The sequence below is a fragment of the Stegostoma tigrinum genome, chromosome 29, assembly GCF_030684315.1.
Source record: "Stegostoma tigrinum isolate sSteTig4 chromosome 29, sSteTig4.hap1, whole genome shotgun sequence".
In the NCBI taxonomy this organism is placed as follows: Eukaryota; Metazoa; Chordata; class Chondrichthyes; order Orectolobiformes; family Stegostomatidae; genus Stegostoma; species Stegostoma tigrinum.
In genome coordinates this window covers 19,562,080-19,572,922 of record NC_081382.1, presented here as the reverse complement: position 1 = coordinate 19,572,922, position 10,843 = coordinate 19,562,080, and the positions used below count along the sequence as shown (strand labels likewise).

The window sequence follows — 10,843 nt, the reverse complement described above, 5'->3', positions numbered from 1 at the left end:
GCAAAACCTAAGTGCTTGTGTTAGCTCTTTTTTTCCACTCTAGCTGACTTTAGATTTCACTTGGAGAGCTATATTTTGTATTCGGTAAATTTAAAATACACTTAATAACTTGTTTAAAAATCCAAACAAGTCATGAGGTTGCAACAGGTACAATTCAAACTTCCCCCGCTCTACTTTAACAATGCATCCTTGTTCACCATCCTATCTTCGGCTGTGTAAAAATTACTCAAGACAGCTTTCTGAACGCGTTATCACAGGTTGCCAGAAGCGAATTGCGCAAACGGACCGAAAAAACTCCTTAATCTAAATCATGTTACCTCTGTAGAGCGGGCTACTGGTGTTCAGTTAATAAAGCAGCTGGAAACAGGATTCTTATTCTGGAACGCTAGGAACATTGTCCAGGCATTGAGGTTTTCACTAGGTTGTGCACCTTTTATAAATAACATCTGGAAAGTATTAAATAATAGTGTCCAACATGTGAGAATAGGAGAGAGTTTTCAACTACAAATTGACTTTTTTGTCTGTCAGGGGGGCAAGAGCGATGAGGAGGGGGGGGGGGGGGCAAATACAGAACCATTTCAATTTGATGGCAGAGTGCCTGGTACATGCCCAAGACAAAATGAAATCATGCTATGCTTATAACTAAAGTCTGCAATTGAGAAAAACTGCGAAGTTTTCATGAAGAAAACCTGCAAATACTTACTGAAGAGTAGTTTACACTAAAATCTGGGTTTATTTTACTGCAGATACCAGTTAATGACAATAATACAAGGTGTGAAACTTATGTCGATGACTATTTTTCCTCTCCACTTCCCTCCTTGTTCTCTACTCGTTCTGCTGTCTTTTCATGGATATTAACAGCCCCATCAGTTATTTTTCCATAGGATTGCAGAAAGTATATCTTTTTTATCCTTATTTGCCTTTAGAGATTAAATAAGTTGTACCATAATTCACCATAGACACAAGACTTACAATAGAGTCACAACAAGCGTATTTGAAAAATATCTGGCAGCAAATAAATCTATGTATACAATGAGAAGACTGAGTGCTTTATTGCTAGAGATTTATTTGGAGAGAGATAAATTACTTGAACACAAAGGTTTACAGATAAAAGTAGCAAACAGCATACAATAAGGAGGCATTTCAAACAGAATTTTAAGAACTGATCCAAACTGCTGTACTGTAACATCATTCTGCATAAACTAAATCAAACATTTCAATACAATCTAGAAGACATTTGAACAATTAAACAGCTTTGATTCAGGAGGGAAAGTCATTAAAGGCAAGCTCGTATTTTTAAAATGACAGAGACACTACTCCAATAAGAACATTTTATAGTATTTTTGGGCCATTAAATGACTCAATTGCAGAAGACAATTTCACTCAGTTGTAATTTGGTCCACCATATTAGAACCAATTGACAAAGCAATAATAAATTCATTGCTTTTAATTCAGAAAAATGTCCAGCATATTCTTCTCTAGATTCAAAAACTTCAAGTGCACACAATTATAGGTTATTGTTCTCCTGTATACCCTCCATAAAATTATCATTTGTTTATTAAAGGTATAACCTTGCCTTTTTGTGTGAATAGGAACTCATGACAGTTGTAGCACCTTCAGTTTTGACTGAAAATCTAACAGAAACAAGGAATACTCACATTCAACATTAATAAGAACATTTTACATTAGAAACTCAAACTACCCTTTTTCCAAATTCATCTGATGCAGATTTTATTGAGAAGTACAAGTGCTGCACAAATAAGTTTGCATAATCATGGTAAATACAAAATGTTGCTATTCCAATGATCATTTTTATTGCTAAGGCAAAACTACATTGCAGTTCTAACCATTAATGCGAAAGTTTACATGAATTTCTGGTTTAATGTCACAGATTAAACCAAGAAGATTATTCAAGACAACTTCCTTGTTCTGTTCGTAGCTTGCTCCAATGTTCCTAATTTTCTCTTGGGTGTCTTTGTCGACTTCCGTTGCAGAATCACCATGTGAACCAAGTGCCTGAAAAGGAATGTAGAAACATCAAGCATTTTCAATTCCATAAGCAAGAATCATATTGAACTCTTCACAGAAGTGGAAAGTCACATTCCTTTCAGAAAATTTTATGGATTATCAAAGATCATAGCCAATACATATCCAAAAATCAAATTCCATTTCAAAATTGATTTGCCAGCAAATGAGAGATTGTCTCAAGATCAGGAGAGAGACGAGAACCTAACATTTCTTTTCTGATCCAGGAACAGTGGTTGTCACCCCTGCCCTATGAGATCAAACTACTAAAACTTTAAAAATAAATGTCCCGCCTCTTTCAAATAGGATACTTAACAAGTAACAAAGCAGAAATTTAATTAGTCATAATGAGATACTGATTGCTTAAATAAATGGACAAAGCTATATCGAATGTATTTCAGTACAAGCAAAATTGGTGTTCAAAAAGGTTAGCTAAATTGTGGAAAAACTACAGCGAGGTCTCAAAGAGGACAAGGTTGATCATTTTAAAATGTCATGAATAGACAAAATAATTAAAGGCTAATGGAATGCTAGCCTTTATATTCAGAGGTTAAAAATTTAAAGCATGGAAGTGATGTTACGGGTATCCAAAGACGAAGCAGCTAACGGAATAAAACATGAACATAAACAGATTATTTTCTGGTTAGCAAAGTGTAATAAGTGATGTGACAGAGGGGTCAGTGCTAGACCTCAAACATTTTACAATTTTCAAGAACGACATTGGTGGAAGGACTGAATGTATGGGTCCTAAATGAGCCAAGCGAAAGTAAAACAAAAGTAATCAGGAAAGCCAAAAGTAGTATCAGAGATAATGGGAACTGCAGATGCTGGAGATTCCAAGATAATAAAATGTGAGGCTGGATGAACACAGCAGGCCAAGCAGCATCTCAGGAGTACAAAAGCTGACGTTTCGGGCCTAGACCCTTCATCAGAGAGGGGGATGGGGGGAGGGAACTGGAATAAATAGGAAGAGAGGGGGAGGCGGACCGATGATGGAGAGTAAAGAAGATAGGTGGAGAGGGTGTAGGTGGGGAGGTAGGGAGGGGATAGGTCAGTCCAGGGAAGACGGACAGGTCAAGGTGGGATGAGGTTAGTAGGTAGCTGGGGGTGCGGCTTGGGGTGGGAGGAAGGGATGGGTGAGAGGAAGAACCGGTTAGGGAGGCAGAGACAGGTTGGACTGGTTTTGGGATGCAGTGGGTGGGGGGGAAGAGCTGGGCTGGTTGTGTGGTGCAGTGGGGGGAGGGGATGAACTGGGCTGGTTTAGGGATGCAGTAGGGGAAGGGGAGATTTTGAAAAATCTCAAAAATTTCAAAATCTCCCCTTCCCCTACTGCATCCCTAAACCAGCCCAGTTCATCCCCTCCCCCCACTGCACCACACAACCAGCCCAGCTCTTCCCCCCCACCCACTGCATCCCAAAACCAGTCCAACCTGTCTCTGCCTCCCTAACCGGTTCTTCCTCTCACCCATCCCTTCCTCCCACCCCAAGCCGCACCCCCAGCTACCTACTAACCTCATCCCACCTCCTTGACCTGTCCGTCTTCCCTGGACTGACCTATCCCCTCCCTACCTCCCCACCTACACCCTCTCCACCTATCTTCTTTACTCTCCATCTTCGGTCCGCCTCCCCCTCTCTCCCTATTTATTCCAGTTCCCTCCCCCCATCCCCCTCTCTGATGAAGGGTCTAGGCCCGAAACGTCAGCTTTTGTACTCCTGAGATGCTGCTTGGCCTGCTGTGTTCATCCAGCCTCACATTTTATTATCTAGCCAAAAGTAGTATCTTGTTTATTGCAAGCAGAATTGAATACAAAAGGTAGGGAGGTTACGTTTCAGATTTACAGGGTATCGTTGAGACTTCAGCAGTATTCTGTTCAGTATTGATTTCCTCATTTAAAAGGATGAAAATACATTGGAAGAAGTTCAGTGAAGTTTTACTAGACTAATAATTGGAATTGACAGGCTGTATTAGGAGTAAAGGAGTGAACAAGTTAGGTTTGTATCTGCTGGAATTTAGAGTAAGAAGCAACTTGATTGAAATGAAAGATTGAGATGTCTCAACAGCATAGATCTAGAAAACGATTTCTCTTGTGAGGAAATCTAAAACTAAGGGTCACTATTTATTAAAAAAAACAGGAGATGGCCATTTAAAATAGATAAGCAGACATTGTCTCTCAGATGTTCATACCTTCGGAACTCCTCCTCAAAAGAAAACTGATTTTTTCTGGAAAAAGGTAGTCGGAACTGCAGATGCTGTGGAATCTGAGACGAGGTGTGGAGCTGGATGAACACAGCAGGCCAAGCAGCATCACAGGAGCAGGGGACATGCTGAGTGTAATCCCCTACATTTCTTTGTTCTTGTACAATATCTTAAGTTTTGATCCAATCACTCCTTAGCCCTCTAAACTCCAGGGATTACAATCTAGTATGTGTTTTTTTTTCTCCCCCTCTGTCTTGGCAATCCCATGGAAACTCCTTCTAAGGCTAGTATTCTCATTTCTAAAGAAATGTGCAGAACTGCTCACAGTATTCAGTGTTCTGATCAGTGCTTTCAATATCTGTAACATCATTCCACGACTAAATTTTTAAACCTCTGAATATAAAGGCTGGCAAGGCCGAAAACGTCAGCCTTCCTGCTCGGCCTGCTGTGTTCATCCAGCTCTACACCTTGTTATCCCTGTTCTCTGGAAATATGCTCAAGGAAAATTCTTGATAATTAAGGGAGTGAAAAGTTTTGGGGTTTAGCAGGAATGCGTAATCAGATCAGCCAAGATCTGAATGATGGCAAAGCAAGCTCGTAAAGCCAAGTGGCTTGCTCTCTCTCCTAATTCAAATACTCATATTATTAAGAGATAATGGTAGCAAGAGAGAAACTATTTCCGATTGCTGAGTATAGGACAGACAATAAACTACAGCTAGGTTTTTCATAAGTGACAGAAACATTAAGCTTTCTACAAAAAAAGTCCACAAAGGGTGCTAGAACTAAAGAGTATTTACAAATACAGTTGATATTAGATCAATCTTTAAGCTTAAAGCTGAGATCTAGGTTTTTGTAAGCAAAATATTTATATGGCATGGAGCAAACTTGGGCATGTGCAGTTACAGATCAGCTACCGTTTTCTTGAATCATACAAGAGGCACGGCCACAAGTGGTTAACTGACTTCCTCGTATTCTAGTCTGGCTACACTAAAAACAATTTCATAATGTTGTGGATATTTTGCCCAATTTCCACAAGTATCTTTTGAGAAGTGTCTCACTTCCAGACTTTTAATTTCAGCATCAGGGTATATTTCAATGTGAAATTCCATGATTAACCTACATCTTCAGAAAATATGCCATTTGTCACGTAACTAAAATTAAATCTGATGAGATTAATAACCAAACCCAAGATTACTTTTAAAATCATGCATACAAGCTAAAATTTAACAGAATAGCCCAGCCAATCAGTATGCAACCGCACTTACATAAAGTCTGAATGGGGCTTTGGAAACAGAATGGTCGGCCTGCCATTCAGTTCCAAACCGAGGAAGTTGAAATTAACTTGATTTTCACAAAAGGTCAAGAGCTAACAATCATTTGTTTCCTCAAGAAATCAGTGACACACAGCCAGCAAGTTTAAAATTTCATAAAAATTTCTTAACAATCTTGAGACCCAGAATGGGAAAACACTTAAAATCTGGAAAATACTGCAATTATGCAAAGATGCATAGATTTTCAGTTCAATTGCTGCAATTGTCAAGCTTAAATTAATATTTTTATTACATACAGCATTTTCCTTCGCTTTAAAGTCCTTTTCTCTCTGTAGACGATATTGCTCAATCTCAGCTTGAGCTTCCTCTTTTGCTTGCTTCAATCTGCGATTCTTTCCTATAATTGGAGTGTATACAGGCCATCAGTTTTTAACCAAGTAAAACAAAGAATGAGGTGGCGAAGAGGAAAGAGAGCAGAGCTGGTGGGGTGGGGGAGGACCAGGAGCAGGAGTGCATGGTAGAATTGGATGGGTGGAAACAACAAGTGGGAGTGAACTGGGGTTATTGAGAGGCAGCAGAGATGCACGATGGAAGTATGAAACGGGGGGGCGGGGGGTGGACACAGCTGGGGGGGTGACACAGCAGAGGGGGCCGTGCAGTTGGGGGGGGGGGAGGGGGTGACACAGCAGAGAGAGGGCCGTGCAGTTGGGGTGGGGAGGGGGTGACACAGCAGAGAGAGGGCCGTGCAGTTGGGGGGGGAGGGGGTGACACAGCAGAGAGAGGGCCGTGCAGTTGGGGGGGGGGAGGGGGTGACACAGCAGAGAGGGGGCCGTGCAGTTGGGGGGGGGGGGAGGGGGTGACACAGCAGAGAGGGGGCCGTGCAGTTGGGGGGGAGGGGGTGACACAGCAGAGAGGGGGCCGTGCAGTTGGGGGGGAGGGGGTGACACAGCAGAGAGGGGGCCGTGCAGTTGGGGGGGAGGGGGTGACACAGCAGAGAGGGGGCCGTGCAGTTGGGGGGGGGAGGGGGTGACACAGCAGAGAGGGGGCCGTGCAGTTGGGGGGGGGGGGGAGGGGGTGACACAGCAGAGAGGGGGCCGTGCAGTTGGGGGGGGGGGGGGAGAGGGGGTGACACAGCAGAGAGGGGGCCGTGCAGTTGGGGGGGAGGGGGTGACACAGCAGAGAGGGGGCCGTGCAGTTGGGGGGGGGAGGGGGTGACACAGCAGAGAGGGGGCCGTGCAGTTGGGGGGGGGGGAGGGGGTGACACAGCAGAGAGGGGGCCGTGCAGTTGGGGGGGGGAGGGGGTGACACAGCAGAGAGGGGGCCGTGCAGTTGGGGGGGGGAGGGGGTGACACAGCAGAGAGGGGGCCGTGCAGTTGGGGGGGGGGAGGGGGTGACACAGCAGAGAGGGGGCCGTGCAGTTGGGGGGGGGGGGGAGGGGGTGACACAGCAGAGAGGGGGCCGTGCAGTTGGGGGGGGGGGGGGAGAGGGGGTGACACAGCAGAGAGGGGGCCGTGCAGTTTGGGGGGGGGGGGAGGGGGTGACACAGCAGAGAGGGGGCCGTGCAGTTTGGGGGGGGGGGGGGAGGGGGTGACACAGCAGAGAGGGGGCCGTGCAGTTGGGGGGGGGGGGGGAGAGGGGGTGACACAGCAGAGAGGGGGCCGTGCAGTTGGGGGGGAGGGGGTGACACAGCAGAGAGGGGGCCGTGCAGTTGGGGGGGGGAGGGGGTGACACAGCAGAGAGGGGGCCGTGCAGTTGGGGGGGGGGAGGGGGTGACACAGCAGAGAGGGGGCCGTGCAGTTGGGGGGGGGAGGGGGTGACACAGCAGAGAGGGGGCCGTGCAGTTGGGGGGGGGGGGGGAGGGGGTGACACAGCAGAGAGGGGGCCGTGCAGTTGGGGGGGGGAGGGGGTGACACAGCAGAGAGGGGGCCGTGCAGTTGGGGGGGGGGAGGGGGTGACACAGCAGAGAGGGGGCCGTGCAGTTGGGGGGGGGGAGGGGGTGACACAGCAGAGAGGGGGCCGTGCAGTTGGGGGGGGGAGGGGGTGACACAGCAGAGAGGGGGCCGTGCAGTTGGGGGGGGGAGGGGGTGACACAGCAGAGAGGGGGCCGTGCAGTTGGGGGGGGGGGGGGGGGGGGAGGGGGTGACACAGCAGAGAGGGGGCCGTGCAGTTGGGGGGGGGAGGGGGTGACACAGCAGAGAGGGGGGCGTGCAGTTGGGGGGGGGAGGGGGTGACACAGCAGAGAGGGGGCCGTGCAGTTGGGGGGGGGAGGGGGTGACCGTGCAGTTGGGGGGGGGGAGGGGGTGACACAGCAGAGAGGGGGCCGTGCAGTTGGGGGGGGGGAGGGGGTGACACAGCAGAGAGGGGGCCGTGCAGTTGGGGGGGGGAGGGGGTGACACAGCAGAGAGGGGGCCGTGCAGTTGGGGGGGGAGGGGGTGACACAGCAGAGAGGGGGCCGTGCAGTTGGGGGGGGGGGGGGGAGGGGGTGACACAGCAGAGAGGGGGCCGTGCAGTTGGGGGGGGGGGGAGGGGGTGACACAGCAGAGAGGGGGCCGTGCAGTTGGGGGGGGGAGGGGGTGACACAGCAGAGAGGGGGCCGTGCAGTTGGGGGGGGGAGGGGGTGACACAGCAGAGAGGGGGCCGTGCAGTTGGGGGGGGGGAGGGGGTGACACAGCAGAGAGGGGGCCGTGCAGTTGGGGGGGGGAGGGGGTGACACAGCAGAGAGGGGGCCGTGCAGTTGGGGGGGGGAGGGGGTGACACAGCAGAGAGGGGGCCGTGCAGTTGGGGGGGGGAGGGGTTGACACAGCAGAGAGGGGGCCGTGCAGTTGGGGGGGGGAGGGGGTGACACAGCAGAGAGGGGGCCGTGCAGTTGGGGGGGGGAGGGGGTGACACGGGGGGGAGGGGGCCGTGCAGTTGGGGGGGGGGGGGAGGGAATGACACGGGGGGGGGGGGGAGTGACACGGGGGGGGGGAGTGACACGGGGGGGGGAGTGACACGGGGGGGGGAGTGACACGGGGGGGGGAGTGACACGGGGGGGGGGAGTGACACGGGGGGGGGAGTGACACGGGGGGGGGGAGTGACACGGGGGGGGGAGTGACACGGGGGGGGGGAGTGACACGGGGGGGGGGAGTGACACGGGGGGGGGAGTGACACGGGGGGGGGGAGTGACACGGGGGGGGGGGGAGTGTGACACGGGGGGGGAGAGTGACACGGGGGGGGAGAGTGACACGGGGGGGGGGAGAGTGACACGGGGGGGGGGAAGAGTGACACGGGGGGGGGAAGAGTGACACGGGGGGGGGGAAGAGTGACACGGGGGGGGGGGAGAGTGACACGGGGGGGGGGGAGAGTGACACGGGGGGGGGGAGAGTGACACGGGGGGGGGAGAGTGACACGGGGGGGGGGAGAGTGACACGGGGGGGGGGAGAGTGACACGGGGGGGGGAGAGTGACACGGGGGGGGGGAGTGACACGGGGGGGGGGAGTGACACGGGGGGGGGGGAGTGACACGGGGGGGGGGAGTGACACGGGGGGGGGGAGTGACACAGCGGGGGGGGGGAAGGAGTGACACAGCGGGGGGGGGGGGAGTGACACAGCGGGGGGGGGGGGGGAGTGACACAGCGGGGGGGGGGGGGGAGTGACACAGCAAACGGGAACGCCCTCAGGTTAGCGACTGCAGGACAGAGTAGCAGTCTGTGAGAGCGCCGGGATGTGGCTGGGCCTCAGCTCCAAGCCGCCCCACAGCTGACTCCCGAGGTCACGGAATCACGGTGTTTTTTTTTCGACAAGGAGACCCTCCGTGCTCCTCTTCCCCAAGCTTTATGTTGAGGTAGTTTGCAGGAAAGGGCAGACACTCACGCTTCCGAGCTTCGGCCACTTTCTCCGCCGCCCGTTTCTCGGCCTGAAGCAGCTGCTGAATCCCCTGCGACTGACTCGCCATTTCCAACCGCTCCGCTCGAACGGCCCCGGTACCGCCCCACGTGACACGGTACCCACGTGACGCAACAACCCTGCAGGCTCGTCTCTAAATGCGGAAGTGGTGATTCAGGCTATGCTCCTTTTACCATTCATTGTTTTGGTCAGACTTGCACTTTACTGCACCTTTGCATTTCGATGTAAGCGCAGAATGCTACGGATGCTGGAGATCTGAAATAAAAACAGATCTACCATCTGCGAAGAGACAGAAAGAGAGGGAGAAATTTCTAATGTGACCGACGGCACCAAAAGGACCGTCAGAGTCACCAAATAAATCTGACCCTATTGACCGCACCACTCAAGTAGGATGGTCAGAGAATGATAGAGCTGTACAGCACCAAAACAGACCCTTAGGTCAATTCATCCGTGCTAAACAGATATCCTGAATTAACTTAGATCTATTTGCCAGCATATGACCTATATCCCTCTAAACCCTTCCTTTACATATACCCACCCGGATGTCTTTTAAATGTTCTAATTGTACCTGTCTCCACCGCTTCGCCAGGCCACACATTCGCCGCCCTCTGTGTGAAAAAGTTGTCCGTTAGGCCCCTTTTAATCCAGTGCCCTCAAGTTTTGTACTCCCCTAGTCTGGGAAAAACATTTTGTCTATTGACCCAATCCATGCCCCTCACCCTCTAATAAAATCACCCCTCCGCCTCTGAGGTTGCAAGGAAAATAGGCCGCCTATTCTGACTCTCCCTAGAGCTCAAACCTCCAATCCTGGAAACATCCTCGTAAATCTTTTCTGAACCATTTCAAGTTTAACAACTCTTTCCTATAGCAGGGAGACCACAATGCAGCATTCAAAAAGAGGCCTTACCAATGTTCTGTACAGCCATGACGTGGCATCCCAACTTCTTTATTCAATGCACTGACCAATAAAGACAAGCATGCCAGGCGCCTTCTTCACTATCTTGACGACCTGCAACTCCACTTTCAATGTACTATAATCCTGCACTACAAGGTCTCTTTGGCAACATTCCTCAGGACCCTAGTATGTAGTGTGTAAGCCAAAATAAACACTGCATGCCACTAACAGAAAAGGGTAACGTCCCCACACAAATTAGATTCCATTATTAATGTCAACAAAATGCTTTGTGCCTTGCAGTGCCCTATGATCACAAGCATCAAACATCGCTGCATTTTCATTTTGGACCGCAGAGCACAAGGGATAGATCTGGGACTAATGCCCTGACAGGGTGTCTTATTGATACAATGGGTAGGGTTTAAATTAACATCTTTTAAAATTAATGTTAGGTAGGAGGGATAGCAACAGAGAAGCCAGTACAGAAGGGAAAGTAAGTTGGTGTAGGAGGAATAAAATGACTAAGTAGGGCAACATACAGAGTGAAGAAGGAGAAATTATGTGAAATTCTAAA

At 50.3% G+C, this 10,843-nt stretch overlaps 1 protein-coding gene across 1 annotated transcript; it reads right to left on the bottom strand.

Annotated features, from left to right (window-relative positions):
- Positions 1–1,028: 1,028 nt before the first annotated feature.
- Positions 1,029–9,480, bottom strand: atp6v1g1 (ATPase H+ transporting V1 subunit G1). The gene is made up of 3 exons (XM_059638172.1): positions 9,345–9,480; positions 5,790–5,890; positions 1,029–2,016 (listed from the first exon to the last, which is right to left on the bottom strand). The coding sequence occupies exons 1-3, from the start codon at positions 9,424–9,426 to the stop codon at positions 1,843–1,845; spliced, it is 357 nt and encodes a 118-aa protein (XP_059494155.1). The 5' UTR covers positions 9,427–9,480; the 3' UTR covers positions 1,029–1,842.
- Between the last annotated feature and the right edge of the window lie 1,363 nt (positions 9,481–10,843).